The 17360-nt window shown below is 39.9% G+C and overlaps 1 protein-coding gene across 1 annotated transcript in view; it reads left to right on the forward strand.

The window, feature by feature from the left end:
- Positions 1–17360, forward strand: part of LOC124594191 (cytoplasmic dynein 2 heavy chain 1) — a 786854-nt gene that overhangs the window by 421092 nt on the left and 348402 nt on the right. The window contains exon 39 of the mRNA XM_047132551.1: positions 371–476. Within this exon, the coding sequence (XP_046988507.1) occupies positions 371–476 (106 nt within the window). The remainder of the gene's footprint in view (positions 1–370; positions 477–17360) is intronic.

A 17360-nucleotide genomic window follows, 5' to 3' on the forward strand; every position in this document is an offset into this window, starting at 1 on the left:
CCATAACAAACACTGTACCACATCCATTGCATTATTATGTCTCAATAATCATTATCTTCAATGTAGGTTTCTTCATAATAACTGGCCCAGAAGATTGCATATACCTAAAGAGATTTTTTACCATTTGTGCCATTATATATGTGTGGAAACCATTGAAGCTTAGAGAAAGTGATTTTTTTTGTACTTAAAAAGTTTGTAGATATCCTGCATTACATTTTGTAAATTGTGCAGATGCTGATGGACTTTATGTGAAAGGAAATCTTAATTAAGCTTTGTTTATTAATTGTAATTATATCAATTTAGAGATAAAATTTAATTTGACATAATGTATTCTGCATATGTTTGTTTGAATACAAAACATTTTTTTCAGCACTATATTACAACATTGCTTTCAAAAACTAAGAGCTACTGATGTGGCTACCATTCACTGCAGTGCTCATATTACTCCTGCACATGTTTTGCAGAAACTTTCACAGGTATGAATGCTGATTTATTATGTAAGCAGTATCATGTAGAGAAACAAAAGTGGAAGTTGTTGTTTGTAAATTTGGAATTTCACATGTCTTTTTGTGCTTGCTTTTTCTATTTTTCTCCAAGTTAATCAAATAGTCTTTATGACACTACCTCCTGATTTACAAATTTCTGAATGAGTTTTAGTCCATACAGTATTGTTTTTGTAAACACTGCAAGTGGGTATTAACAGAAATGAATGTTTCAATTGCTCCTGAATGGTAGTTACAAGTATGGTAATGGAAAGTCTGTGGTGGAATATAAATAACTAAAGGAGTAAAAGAAACATATCACCACATAGTAGAGGTGCTGAGTGATTAATTGGCTCATAAATAAGCCTGAAAACTTTGCTAATCGTTTGGATTATTGTGATGGTACAAAATCAGGAGTAATAACTACATCAGAGGGACTGGTACGAGTAACATCAAAACAGTGTATGATTGAGAATGATTTGATGTGATATATTAATCTTTATATATTGATGTAGAATGAGATTTTAAAAAATATATGTTGTTAACTTTGTGAAAAGATGGTACTTGTTATGGTATTGTATGTGTTTCAGGGGCTCTTAGGCCTTTGAGAGACAACTGCTTGCTGTAGATCCACATTCAGCAGGCTGTTAAAGAACTATCTGAGAGTGTTGCTTTGTCATGGTCCATTTCATTTACAAGAATTTGAAATTGTGAAAAATGAGTAATGCAAATTTGAGCACACTGTAGATAGTTTCTGAGCAACGTCAGGTGAACGATGTTGTTAATAAAGGAATGTTCACCTTTATGGTGTGTTATTTCTCAAAATTAGAGAAATAAGTGTATACTGCTGGAATAGAGTACATTCCGAACAGCAAAAGGATTCTGTATGTACTCAATCTGCCGAAATATAGAGTTCAGTCTTTGGTAGAGGTTAAGTGTAGAGGTCAGGTTCAGTTGCAATATTAATATTGGCAAGTAAATTAAAATGAAAGCCAATATTCACTAAAAGATAGAAGACAATTACTCACATAATATCCCTCTTCAGAATTAATTATCAAGTTGGTTCTTAATAGTTGGCTAGGAGAATGTAGCCAGTCAAATGTATGTACTAGTTAGCTTTCAATAAAGACATCATCCAGAAAAAGGGAAATGTCACTGAAAATCCTAATGCAGGGTATAGACCAGGTAAATGAACAGATAAGGAAGTAACACTTAGCTAAGGTTCAAGTTTCAAAATACACATACTGAAGATCTGTTAGGTGGTTGACAATTTAAAATGAAGGGCTAACCTCAGAGCAAATAAATAGGAAAGAAATGCCTAAGGATTGAATTAATTCCCAAGGAAAGAAACAGGAATGTAATAACAAGGGAAAATTCAAAGATGAGAAAAATAATAGAAGACTGCATTAATTTGTTGTAATTTTTATGACCAGCATTTTTGCACTCATGCATACAAATGTGAGAGCATGCACACACACACACACACACACACAGACACAGACACACACACACACACACACACGCACACACACACACACACACACACACACACACACACACACACATACACACTGAATAATAAATTAGATAAGGCAAACTTCGTTTTAAAGGGAGAGATTCAGTGAAAATTCAAAGCGTAATTATGACGCAATGGGAATGTAGGCTATGGGACCAAAACAAAGAACAAAATTAAAGGAATTGAAACCCATTATTCAAAACTGTCAGTCTCATGATCATTTTAAAGCTTTGTCAGAGCATTCTTCATAATATTGGGAATCATCTGATTCATTTGTGTACTATAGAGTTATTTCTGATGATACCGTTTGCTTTCAAATGACATGATGCTTGATATCAGTGAGCCAGGTATGAGCATTGTACTTGCTATGTGTAAATAAGTATATTTTTCTTTCATGCTCTGCAGTCACTGTACTTAATGCAAATTAGTAACTGTGGTGGCATTACTTTAATGTTTTTGTAATGTTTCTGCTAAACTGATATCATCAGTTTTGGTGTGTAGTTTAGCTTTATCTCAAGTCTTTAAACTACTGAAAATCACGCCATACATATGACAATGAAATGTTTTTGTGTCATGTTTTCATCATGATTTCTACGCAGTTTTGTGGGCAGTAGACATACAGTACTGCTTATATCTTTAACATAATTTTTCATATGGCTTGTTCAGAGGACATGAATGTGTGCCTTAGAATGAGAAAGTATTGGCATAAAGTGTCAAAGCTCAGTATCTTGCCATAGTGTAACTTAAAATTTTGCCATCCATAGTTGTCACTAATCTCTTGTTATTTATAGTGGTGCCACTCAACATTACAATGGAAACTGAGCAGCGGGCACAATATTGCTGTCAGTCACTGTGTCAAAGCTCGTGGTTTAATGGCTAGTGTTGCTGCCTCTGGATCATTGGGTCCTGGGTTCGATTCCCAGCCAGGTTGGGGATTTTCTCCACCCAGCAGCTGGGTGTTTCTGTTGTCCTCATCATCTCATCATCATTTGGGACATGGCAAGACTGGAAATGGGAAAATTGGAAACTGTACAGGTGCTAATGGCCATGATGTTGAGCACTCCACAAACCAACATCATCATCATCGTCAATCACTATGGTGCCACTACCCAGATGACACTTGTCATGAGGAGCACCCTCTGACAAGACCACACAATATTCTTTTGTGGAACTGGTTCAGGGATAGTCTGAGTCAGTTCTGATGTAATCAGTGAAGTGTGCCTATTGTCTCTTCCCACTGCCCCCCCCCGCCCCCCACCCCCACCTCCCCTCTTTTTTCAAAAATCTCTGATACTGAGTAAACTGGACTTCTGGTGGAATGCTTACTTAAAATAGTGTGCTCTGTTCTGGAAGTATTCCGTAACAGATTTCACTTTGTTCAGAAGATTGGAGTGAATGCACAATTGTTTTGTGTGTAACTCACCTTTGCAAAAGTTGAAATAACTCAGGACATGTGATGCTTGCAAATAAGACTTTTAACATTTTTTCGTACTTATGCAAGAGTTTGGGGTTTCCAACCAAGGAGGAACTACAACAACTTTGTAGTGTTACCATGAGCTAACAGCAGCAATATTACAGCAGTGCAAGCACTAGTAAGTGTTAACAGGTACATATTCTGTACCACCTGAACTTATGCCTTTTTCACCATTTAACAAACCAAGTGAGAGTGGGACACTTTCTTCTGTTGAGTGTAGTTATATTTGAAGGCTCGCGGATTTTTGACACAGAGACAAAAGGCTGTGTTATTCTCAGGAAATCCTGAACAGTATCATCTAATACAGATAAACTAGAGCTCCTAAAAAATCTGGTGGAAACTGAGTGGCTGATAATATTTTCTTCATTGCAGGAACATTTATCAGTGGTGCAGCCAGGCTAGAATTTTGTCAATGGAAAATGGGCTTCAGTTAGTCTCATGCAGAGTCGGCACTGTCCTAGTGGGATTATGTAGAAATTGGAATGTTAAATGATGGGCAGAGCTACTATCTAATCAGGATTGTTATGGCGCATCTTTCCCATGACTCAAAAGTGAGGAACCATTATTTGGAGAAATCAGATCCTTCTTTGCTGGAAGTAATGTAAGTACCTCAAGCCTTCCCACACAGCCCAATGTTTGTTGTAGCAGTCAGCTCATCAGCGGTGGTAGTGTGGGATATAACCTGTTCTCTGGCCCAGATGATCCCATAAACACCCACACAAGGGTACGCAGGCCATGGCAGTGGCAATGCTGTGACCCAGCTGTAAAGATTGCTTCCTTTGCCACTCACACAGAACATGCTCCCATCGATTATGCTACATCCCACAGGTACAGCAAAAAGGGACATTTGCCAAAGGTGTGTTGCAACAGTTGTGATGGAAATATGCTGCAACCTGTGGAGTTTAGGATAAATCTATGGATAAATATAGAGAAGTGCAGACTTCCTCCTAGTGCGTGCATAGGCAAATACTCAGTGAAGTTGCCCCTTGACACTGGTGCTTATGTGTCCTTGCTAAACCAACCAACTTACTTAAGTTAGGGTCACCACTCTTGCAAGCACCTGAGACAAACCTCTGGGCCTATAGGCACCATTGTGTGCCCTTGGTAGGGTTACTTCCAGTTTTACTGACTTATATCCAATCCACATGTTCGATGCATTTTCTTGTGGTAGCTGCCCCCAAAGTGGGTAATGTTTCTGTGATAGACTTTTTCCACATTTTTGGATTTACCGTTCATCAAACAGCACACACAGTGCAGTCCAAGGATCTTTCACTGCATTGAAGATTCTCTACATCTACATCTACAGCTGTTCTCTGAAAACCATCATGAGGTGCATGGCAAAGGGTATGTCCCATTGTACCAGTTATAAGGGTTTTCTGTTCCGTTCATTTACAGAGCACAGGAAGAATCATTGTTTGAATGCCTCTGTGTGTGCAGTAATTATTCTAATCTTATCCTCACAATCACATTTCATATCCCTACAAAGTGTTACACCCATGTATTTATGTGAGTTGGCTAATTTCAACAGTGATTCATTGATATTAGAGCCATATGATAGTATGTTTTTTTGTTTTGTGAAGTACACAGTTTTACATTTCTGAACATCTAAAGCAAGTTGCCAATCTTTTCACCACTTTGAAACCTTCTCAAGATCTGATTGAATATTTATGCAGCTTCTTTCAGATAGTACTCCATTATACTGTAGATAACTGCATCATTGGCAAAAATTCGGAGGTTACTATTAATATTGTCTGCAAAATCATTAAAATACCATGTGAATGGCAAGGGTCCCAACACACTTACCTGAACTGACTTCTACATCTGACGATGACTCTCCATCCAGGATAACGTGCTGCGTCCTCCCTACCAAAAAGTCCTCAGTCCAGTCACAAATTTCGTTTTATGTCCCATATGATCAATGTTTTGACAATAACCATAGGTTTCATACTGAGTCAAATGATTTTCAGAAATCAAGAAATACTACATCTACCTGAATGCCTTGACCAAAGCTTTAAGCATGTTATGCAAGAAAAGTGTGAGTTGGGTTTCACATGATCGATGTTTTCAGAATCCATTCTGGTTGGCATTCAGGAGGTTATTCTGTTCAACATACTTCATTATGTTTGAACTCAGAATATGTTCTCAGATTATACAACAAATTGATGTCAAGGATATTGGATGGTAGTTTTGTAGATCACTTCCACTACCCCTCTTGTAGACAGGCATGACCTGTGCTTTTTTTCCGAGAACTGGGCACAGTTTTTGTTTGAGGGATCTACTATAGAATGTAATTAGGAGAGGGGCTAACTCAGCCACAGATTCAGTATAGAATCTGACAGGGATTCCATCGGCGCAGGAGATTTGTTCAGTTTTAATGATTTCAGCTATTTCCATTACCACTGACACTAATACTTATTTCATTCATCATATCAGTGGGACGAGGATTAAATTGGAGAAATACTTTTGGGTTTTCCTTTGTAAAGTACCATTTGAAAACAGAGTTAAGCATTTGAGCTTTTGTTTTGCTACCCTCAGTTTCAGCTTCTGTTTCATTTGCTAGGGACTGGATGCTACTAACATCCTTTACATATGACCTTCTTTGGGTTTTGTGAAACATTATTTGACAATATTCTGCTCTGGTAGTCACCGAAGGATTCAAGCACTGCTATTTCATTCAGTTTCTATCTGTAGCCCTACACTTTGTTTTACACTTACTATACAGTGATCTCTATTTCTTTTACAGTTTGTTTACAGTGACTGTATACCATGGAAGTTCCCTCCCACTATGAACTGTTCTGCTGGCTACATATCTATCCAGTGCATCATCATCTGTTGTTTTAAACTTGAGCCATAGTTCCTCTACCTGTTTCTGCCCTGTACTGAAAGTTTCAACTCCCTTATTGTGATACGACACTATTGATATTTTATGTAGTTACTGAATGTATATATCTTTCTGCTTGCTTTAGTTGTCTTGTCATGATCACTGACACTAGTTTCGATGAAGACATCCTCAAAGATGTCAGGTCTGTTTGTTCATACTGGATCCAATGTATTTCCATTTTGAGTGGGACTCCTAACTATCTGTTCTATGTAGTTTTCAGAGAAGGCATTTATTAATGTTTATTAATGTTTCACAGGATGAGTTTTCACTCCTACCAGTAACAAAACTGTAATTTTCTCTGTGATAGATATGCTCAAATTTTCTCATTTGAATTAGGGAAGACAACTGATTTCAAAGCTCAGATTACTCTTAAGGCTACAGCTGCCTGGAACTTCTTCAAAGCTTGCCTGGTGCCCCTGCTTCCAAAGGATGCCTTAAAAACAGAACTGGACAGACCCAGTCTTGAAAATGTGTTAATGCCTATTCCCTGCAGTTGATGGATCATGCCACTTTTAAACAATATACAAACTCAGTGGCACCTTGATACTTTGTGATGATTTGAAAGTAATAATAAATGCAGAAGCTGAATTTGAAATTTATCTCCTACTGGCCTCAGATGAACTCTGTGCAAAATTAGATCACAGCATCTTATTCAGTAAAACTGACCTCACAGAGGCATATATTCAAATTCTTGTGGATGCAGCATAGCAATCTTACCTTGTGTTCAATACATCATATACCCTCTGCCATTATTACTGGTTGTTTTTAGGAATCTCATCACCCCCTGTCATATTCAAACATTTTATGGATAAGTTACTACAAAGTATTTGAAGTTGTCACATATGCCTTGGTGATTTCTTGGTTACAGATACAGTCCTGAGAACTATCTCCACAACCTTGAGTCCTTGTTGCAGAGGCTGGCCCCAGAAGGACTAAAATAGAATTTCCATAAGTAATTGTTTATGCAACCATCATTGAAATATTTGTGATTCAATGTCTTGGATAATGGTATTGAAAAAAAAAAGAAGATTCAGTTGTGGTCCCAACCCAAAAGAAAATGATTTCTGACACTGTGCCTAACATCTTCTCTGGTTTTCTTGCAACTTATAGAGCCATCTCGATTGAAGGCTGCAGCCTGGTGGAGAGTGTTTGTACCTCCCTCACCACACCCACTGAAACATATCATGCCTATCACCTGGTACATGTGGGTGCTGAGTCTTCACCTTTCAGGTGGACCACCGAGCCCGGATCCCCAGAACAATCTCATCCATCATGGTTCTATGATGTATACTGTGACCTCCACCCACAGACTTTTTCTGAGCAGTTTTTCCCCAGCCATCCTAGTCAGCGAGTGCAAGTGCCTGTTTCTCTGCCACCAGTGGACCTTCCAGTCATGGGGCTACTCATGTAACTTCCATTGAGCCTTGTCCTGCTCCTACCTTTTGCAGTGATGCCCATGGACATACATCTGCTGCTGGTTTCAGTGGTGGCTCCTTTGGACATGCAACACTGGTGTTTATCTGTTCTGCCAGTCGATACTGGGGAGGGGTGTTGTAAAGATGCCACATTGGAAACTGAGTAGCTGGCATGACACTAATATTGTTGGTGTGATGCCACTATCCATATAGCACTTGCCATCAGGAGCACCCTCTGATAAGACAACCCAGACCCTTTCATATAAGCTGACCCAGGGCCAGCTTGAGTCCGTTGTAATGCAATCTGTGAAGTACACACATATCAGCACATTTGTTTGGTTTATTATGTTCATATGTCGAACTCTGATTGGTTATTGATGAATGTCTGATACTTTGTCATGTGATCTTTTGTTGGAAGGCTTACGTAAAATAGTTTGCACTGCTCTGGAAGTGTTCTGTAACGGTACTTGTCAAGCAAATCGGGGCAATACCCTGTCTATTTTTTGTGTATCCTTAAAATAGTAATGTATTATTTGGTCACTTTTTAGTTTATAGTGAATTCCTAGAATGAATTGCTGTGTGTGTGCTTAGTTTTGGAATAGGAAATTGGGTAATGAAATCGAAAGTAGATGACCTATATATCTCTATATTCAATGGACAGTTTCTCAAATAAATTAATAATTATGCACAAGTGTTTGATTATTTTGACAGTACTCTTTTTTTCTCGGAACTTTCTTTCAGTTCATGTGCAAGTTTTGTGTAAATTATTTTTTTGATCATTGTAAACAGCTCTTATAATGTGCCCATGCCTGAGATGCGCATTTTTTCCACTGTATTTTCCACTATAGAGGTTCTGATGTTTTTGTATTTTATTAAAATATTGAAGAATAGAAAGAACTCTATCAACTGTGAAAGTATTATTTCTCCTATGGTGAGGACTCCTGTTATTACCAAGTGGTTAATTAGTTAGTGCCTTGTGGTGTCTTCTTTACTAATATGTCCAATGTTGTTTTATTTGTTTGCAGTCATTGTATAATGAGAAATATTTATCCTAGACCTTCGGATTTTTTACACTTCCATTACTTTGTACTGCATGGTGCAATTTCTCCTGCTGATCATTCCTTTTGTTTGTATATATGCTATTCAGTACCATTCTACATCTACATCTACATGGATACTCTACAAATCACATTTTAAGTGATTGGTAGAGGGTTCAGCGAACCACCTTGACAATTCTCTATTATTCCAATCTTGCATAGAGCATGGACAGAACGAACACCTATATCGTTCCATACGAGCTCTGATTTCCTGTATTTTATCGTGGTGATCATTTCTCCCTATGTAGGTCAGCTCAACAAAATATTTTCGCATTCAGAGGAGAAAGTTGTCACGAAATTGAAGTAGATAGTTCATCTGAGTTAGTATAGGCAGAGGTCATTGTAGGCAACTGTAATAAAATAATAATTGGATCCTTTTACCGACCTCCCAATTCAGATGATACAGTTGCTGAAAGATTCATAGAAAACTTGAGTTTGATTTTCGAGTAGTTACTTTATGAGCCCACACGAATAGTAAACGATTGTGAAAACACATTTGACCACTTAGCAACAAATAATCCTGAGTTAATAATGAGCATCAAAACGGATACAGTGATTAGTGAACACAGGAATGTCATAGCGAGACTGAATATTGTAACCCCTAAATCCTCCAAAAATAAATGAAAAATATACCTATTCAAAAAAGCAGATAAAAATCGACTTGATGCCTTTCTGAGACAAAATATCCACTCCTTCCAAATTAATAATATAAGTGTAGACCAGGTGTGGCTTGAGTTCAAAGAAGTAGTATCGGCAGCAATTGAGAGATTTATACCAAATACACTCCTGGAAATTGAAATAAGAACACCGTGAATTCAATGTCCCAGGAAGGGGAAACTTTATTGACACATTCCTGGGGTCAGATACATCACATGATCACACTGACAGAACCACAGGCACATAGACACAGGCAACAGAGCATGCACAATGTCGGCACTAGTACAGTGTATATCCACCTTTCGCAGCAATGCAGGCTGCTATTCTCCCATGGAGACGATCATAGAGATGCTGGATGTAGTCCTGTGGAACGGCTTGCCATGCCATTTCCACCTGGCGCCTCAGTTGGACCAGCGTTCGTGCTGGACGTGCAGACCGCGTGAGACGATGCTTCATCCAGTCCCAAACATGCTCAATGGGGGACAGATCCGGAGATCTTGCTGGCCAGGGTAGTTGACTTACACCTTATAGAGCACGTTGGGTGGCACAGGATACATGCGGACGTGCATTGTCCTGTTGGAACAGCAAGTTCCCTTGCCGATCTAGGAATGGTAGAACGATGGGTTCGATGATGGTTTGAATGTACCGTGCACTATTCAGTGTCCCCTCGACGATCACCAGTGGTGTACGGCCAGTGTAGGAGATCGCTCCCCACACCATGATGCCGGGTGTTGGCCCTGTGTGCCTCGGTCGTATGCGGTCCTGATTGTGGCGCTCACCTGCACGGCGCCAAACACGCATACGACCATCATTGGCACCAAGGCAGAAGCGACTCTCATCGCTGAAGACGACACGTCTCCATTCGTCCCTCCATTCACGCCTGTCGCGACACCACTGGAGGCGGGCTGCACGATGTTGGGGCGTGAGCGGAAGATGGCCTAACGGTGTGCGGGACCGTAGCCCAGCTTCATGGAGACGGTTGCGAATGGTCCTCGCCGATACCCCAGGAGCAACAGTGTCCCTAATTTGCTGGGAAGTGGCGGTGCGGTCCCCTACGGCACTGCGTAGGATCCTACGGTCTTGGCGTACATCCATGCGTCGCTGCGGTCCGGTCCCAGGTCGACGGGCACGTGCACCTTCCTCCGACCACTGGCGACAACATCGATGTACTGTGGAGACCTCACGCCCCACGTGTTGAGCAATTCGGCGGTACGTCCACCCAGCCTCCCGCATGCCCACTATACGCCCTCGCTCAAAGTCCGTCAACTGCACATACGGTTCACGTCCACGCTGTCGCGGCATGCTACCAGTGTTAAAGACTGCGATGGAGCTCCGTATGCCACGGCAAACTGGCTGACACTGACGGCGGCGGTGCACAAATGCTGCACAGCTAGCGCCATTCGACGGCCAACACCGTGGTTCCTGGTGTGTCCGCTGTGCCGTGCGTGTGATCATTGCTTGTACAGCCCTCTCGCAGTGTCCGGAGCAAGTATGGTGGGTCTGACACACCGGTGTCAATGTGTTCTTTTTTCCATTTCCAGGAGTGTACATTAACAAACGACGGAGCTGATCCTCCTTGGTACACAAAATGGTTCAGAACACTGTTCCAGAAACAACAAAACAAACATGCCAACTTTAAACAGATGCAAAATCCCCAAGATTGGTGATCTTTTACAGAATCTCAAAATTAAGTGCGGACTTAATTGCGAGATGCTTATAACAGTTTTCAGGATGAGGCTTTGTCTTGAAACCTGACAGAAAATCCAAAGAGATTCTGATCGTATGTGAAGTATGTTAGTGGCAAGAAACAATCAATGCCTTCTCTGAGCCATAGCAATGGAGATACTATCAAAGACAGTGCTGCCAAAGCAGAGTTACTAAACCAAGCTTTCCGAAATGCCTTCACAAAAGAAGACAAAGTAAATATTCCAGATTTCAAATCAAGAACAGCTTCCAACAATAACAGAAGAGCCCTGCAAAATGTGTAAGAATGCACAGAGAAGTACTGTTAGCCTATGTCACAGAGTATTAGAGAACTGAGGAATGAAGTAGAAGAACTTCTTGTCTATTTGGAAGATTTGGAGAGATCTGAAAACATAGACATTCTGTGTCTCTTTGAACACTACATTACCACAGGGTTAGAGAAGTTAAATATAAAGGATTACACTCTAGTGTCTTACTCATATAAAACTGTAGCCAATGTTGGGTTGAAAGGTGCTTCCACACATAAATGTGGAGTGGCAGGGGCATGTCGAGGGGATGAGAGTTGCGCATGTGTGGCAGCAGAGAATGGGCAAAAAAATTCCACACTGCTGAAATGTGTTGCTATGGACAACCATGACATTTATTTGCCTAGGGTACATTGTATGATATGTTCAAATCTGTGGGGAATACTAAATTTTAACACTGATTTGGATTGATTGTCATGAGAGAAATATTGCTACATGTCTTGACAACTGCTCCACAACTTTAATTGTCATAAGTCTGAAGCTAAGAACAGTTGATATAGCTTTGTGAATATGTCAGGTAGAATTTTTGTCAAAATGGCAATTGGCTAATGACAAGGTGATTCTTTCTTAGTGCCTTTGTCCCGCATCACACAGGGTCAGCTGTGTTACTATTGCTGTGGCACTGTTAGTTGCAGAGGCTGGCCGGATGCCCTTCCTGCCATCACCCCCCAACCCCCCCCCCCCCCCCCCCTTCCCCGGGACAGAATAAGTGTACCCAGCTGTCTGCATCTAGAGGAAGCTATGGAATAGTATGAACAGTTTCAATGGGGGCCAGCCCAGTATTCACATAGCAGGATGTGTAAAACTGCCTAAAAACCACATCGAGGCTTGCCAGCAGACCAGCCATCGTTATTAATCCACTGAGCAGTTTCGATCCAGGGCTCGTGTGCCTACCCAAGTCTAGGAAGCAGTGCATTAGCGCTCTTGGGAACCCTGGTGGGTATAGGACAAGGTGATTAACAGTACTTGCAATAATTGTCGTTTGTTGTGATTTGGACTGTATAATAAGTAAAAATATAATACGCCAAAAATTAACTCCAAGCACTAACTGAAATCATTAGATTTGCTTTACAAGTGCTTCTTCTCCAAAGAATTTTTAAAAACGTGTATAATGTGTGGATGTGGGTATATTTGACTGCAGTTAAGTGTAATCACTGTGTGTAAAAAAGAATTACTGTGGAAAAAACTAATGTAAAAGACTGTTGTAAAAACTGTCAAGAGGTTGTCTATTTTTTGCTGCCAATGGGCATTATGAATGTAACATAACTCAATCAACATTACAGTGAGAGTCCACATTTACAATTGATTGAATGAACAATCAACCATCTTCTGCAAATAACCCAAAGGAATGTTGATCATTTACATCGAAAACCACCAGTAGCTCAACAAGTAACTGTCCCTGTCATTTTAAGGTACTTTCCGATTCACACCTTGAAAATTATATGGATTTATGTGTGGAAATACCTGAGTTTTTGGCAGAGATGCTGAGTCGCAGATGGGCACAGCATTTGCGTGGGTGTATATGTGTATGTTGTCTAATTAGGAAAAAGGCCTTGTTGATCAAAAGCTCACTTTCCAATAGTCTTTTTGTTGTGCCTGTCTGTGACTCAGCATCTCCACTCTGTGGTCAGTAGCAACTATCATTTTCATAATATTGTTACATTCCATCCTGCATTTTCCTTTGTTTGAGTTTTTGATGGATTTATCTGGCCATGTCCTCACTAGTTATTAGACTGTACAGCATGCTGTGAAAAGTTTAGCTTCTCCTAGAGAAACATGTTGCACGTTACAGTCTGCATACTTCATAGGATACAAATTCCTAACCATGAAAGCCTAGAATGTTCTTATTACTATTATGCAGTCGATATGTTGGCAAACATACTTTTTTAACCATTAGTTTAAACTTAAGAAATATTATTTCTTTGTTGTTGTCATTGTGGTCTTCAGTCCATAGACTGATTTCGTGCAGCCCTCCATGCTATCCTGTCCTGTGCAAGCTTCTTCATATCCAAGTACCTACTGCAACCTTCTGAATCTGCTTAGTGTATTCATCTCTTGGTCTCCCTCTATGACTTTTACCCTCCATGCTGCCCTCCAATACTAAATTGGTGATTCCTTGATGCCTCAGAACATGTCCTACCAACCGACCCCTTATGCTAGTCAAGTTGTACCACAAATTCCTCTTCTCCCCAATTTTGTTCAGTACCTCCTCATTAATTACGTGATCTATCCATCTAATCTTCAGCATTCTTCTGTGGCACCACATTTCGAAAGCTTCTATTCTCTTCTTACCTAAACTATTTATCGTCCATGTTTCACTTCCATACACGGCTACGCTACATACAAAAATAATTTCAGAAAATACTTCCTGACACTTAAACCTATAGCTGATGTTAACAAAGTTCTCTTCTTCAGAAAAACTTTTCTTGCCATTGCCAGTTTACATTTTATATCCTTTCTACTTCGACCACCATCAGTTATTTTGCTCCACAAATAGCAAAACTCATCTACTACATCAAGTGTCTCATTTCCTAATCTCATTCGTTCGGCATCACCTGATTTAATTCAACTACATTCCATTATCCTCATTTTGCTTTTGTTCATGTTCATCTTATATCCTCCTTTCAAGAGACTGTTTAATTCATTCAACTGCTCTTCCAGGTCCTTTGCTGCCTCCGATAGAATTACAATGTCATCGGCAAACCTCAAAGTTTTTATTTCTTCTCCATGGATTTTAATTCCTACTCCAAATAATTCTTTTGTTTCCTTTACTGCTTGCTCAGTATATAGATTTAATAACATCAGAGATAGGCTACAACCCTGTCTTACTCCCTTCCCAACCACTGCTTCCTCTCCATGCCCCTCGACTCTTATAACTGCCATCTGGTTTCTGTACAAATTGTAAGTAGCTTTTCGTTCCCTGTATTTGACCCCTGCCACCTTCAGAATCTGAAAGAGAGTATTCCAGTCAACATTGTCAAAAGCTTTTTCTAAGTCTACAAATGCTAGAAACATATGTCTACCATTCCTTACTCTATCTTCTAGGATAAGTCGTAGGGTCAGTATTGCCTCACGTGTTCCAACATTTCTACAGAATCAAAACTGATCTTCCCCAAGACTGGCTTGTACCAGTTTTCCCATTCGTCTGTAAAGAATTTGTGTTACTATTTTGCAGCTATGACTTATCAAACTAATAGTTCAGTAATCCTCACACCTGTCAACACCTGCTTTCCTTGGGATTGGAATTATTATATTCTTCTTGAAGTCTGAGGGTATTTCACCTGTCTCATACGTCTTGCTCACCAGATGGAAGGGTTTTGTCAGGGCTGGGTGTCCCAAGGCCATCAGAAGTTCTAATGGAATGTTATCTACTCCCGGCGACTTGTTTCAACTAAAGCCATTCAGTGCTCTGTCAATCTCGTCACTCAGTATCATATCTCCCATTTCATCTTCATCTACGTCCTCTTCCATTTCCATAATTTTGCCCTCCAGTACATTGCCCTTGTATAGACCCTGTATACTCCTTCCACCTTTCTGCTTTCCCTTCTTTGCTTAGGACTGGTTTTCCATCAGCTCTTGATATTGTTACAAGTGGTTCTCTTTCTCCAAATGTCTCTCTAATTTTGCTGTAGGCAGTATCTACCTTACCCCTAGTGATATATGCCTCTACATCCTTACATTTGTTTTCTAGCCATCCCTGCTTAGCCTTTGTACAAATTAATTCCATGATATTATACTGACAGTGATATGTGGATAAACACAAAATAGTGTGATCACGTTCGCATGGAAGACAGTCAGGTGTGTACTTCTGTCTTGTGACATATGTAAATTAATGAGCTACATGAGTTCGTCATGTGTCTGGTTTATACTGGGCAAAATATTTTTATTTTTAAACCAGGACAAAATATGCACTTTGATAGTTCTTGTATTGTATTGTATTTTTTATTGGTCCTGTTGTCTACATAGCAGCTTATGCATAAGACATTGGACAAGTCAAGTTGTAAATATACAGGCTGAAAGTCATTTCAAGGCATACATATTTAAGCTTACAATAATACACTTTACACGTAGGTATTTATATAACACATTTCATAAATTTAAATATTCTTCAATGGAGTAAAAGCAGTGATGCTGTAAATATGACTTTAGAGATTTTCCAAATGTATTGACCTCAGTGATAGCGTTTATGTTTTTAGGAAGTTTGTTATAAAGCTTAACTCCCATGTGAAAAGTACCTTTTTGGCACAGTGCTATGCTGATTTGAGTCATATGTGAGTTTGTTTTTTGTCTGGTAAAGTGCTCATGTATATCACAGTTTTTTTTGCAGTCTACGGTCCTTGCCTATTACATTTAATTTAAAGAACAAAAGGGCTTCCATAATGTATACACATGGTAATGGAGGAATGCCAGATTTCTTAAACAGGGGTTTACAAAAGTCTCTAGGCTTGCACCCAAACAAGATTTTAATGGCCTTTTTTTGTATTTTAAAAGTCCAATTAGCTGTTTTAGAGTTTCCCCATAAGGTGACCCCGTACCTAAGACGAGAATGAAAGTATGCATGATATGCATTCAATACTGTTTTCTCACTACAGCATGATTTTAATGAACAAAGAAGGTAACATGTTTTGCTCAGTTCTGCATTGAGATATTCAATATGCTTATTCCATCCTCCCCCCATGAACCATGGACCTTGCCGTTGGTGGGGAGGCTTGTGTGCCTCAGCGATACAGATAGCTGTACCGTAGGTGCAACCACAACGGAGGGGTATCTGTCGAGAGGCCAGACAAACGTGTGGTTCCTGAAGAGGGGCAGCAGCCTTTTCAGTAGTTGCAAGGGCAACAGTCTGGATGATTGATTGATCTGGCCTTGTAACAATAACCAAAACGGCCTTGCTGTGCTGGTACTGTGAGTGGCTGAAACCAAGGGGAAACTACAGCCGTAATTTTTCCCGAGGGCATGCAGCTTTACTGTATGATTAAATGATGATGGTGTCCTCTTGGGTAAAATATTCCGGAGGTAAAATAGTCCCCCATTCGTATCTCCGGGCGGGGACTACTCAAGAGGATGTCGTTATCAGGAGAAAGAAAACTGGCGTTCTACGGATTGGAGCGTGGAATGTCAGATCCCTTAATCAGGCAGGTAGGTTACAAAATTTAAAAGGGGAATTGGATAGGTTAAAGTTAGATATAGTGGGAATTAGTGAAGTTCGGTGGCAGGAGGAACAAGACTTCTGGTCAGGTGCCTACAGGGTTATAAACACAAAATCAAATAGGGGTAATGCAGGAGTAGGTTTAATAATGAATAGGAAAATAGGAATGCGTGTAAGCTACTACAAACAGCATAATGAACACATTATTGTGGCCAAGATAGATATGAAGCCCACACCTACTACATTAGTACAAGTTTATATGCCAACTAGCTCTGCAGATGACGAAGAAATTGAAGAAATGTATGATGAAATAAATGAAATATTCAGATAGTGAAGGGTGACGAAAATTTAATAGTCATGGGTGACTGGAATTCGGTAGTAGGAAAAGGGGGAGAAGGAAACTTAGTAGGTGAATATGGATTGGGGGTAAGAAATGAAAGAGGAAGCCGCCTGGTAGAATTTTGCACAGAGCACAACTTAATCATAGCTAACACATGGTTTAAGAATCATGAAAGAAGGTTGTATACATGGAAGAACGCTGGAGATACTAAAAGGTATCAGATAGATTATATAATGGTAAGACAGAGATTTAGGAACCAGGTTTTAAATTGTAAGACATTTCCAGGGGCAGATGTGGTCTCTGACCACAATCTATTGGTTATGACCTGTAGATTAAAACT

This window comes from Schistocerca americana, chromosome 2 (genome assembly GCF_021461395.2).
Source record: "Schistocerca americana isolate TAMUIC-IGC-003095 chromosome 2, iqSchAmer2.1, whole genome shotgun sequence".
NCBI lineage: Eukaryota > Metazoa > Arthropoda > Insecta > Orthoptera > Acrididae > Schistocerca > Schistocerca americana.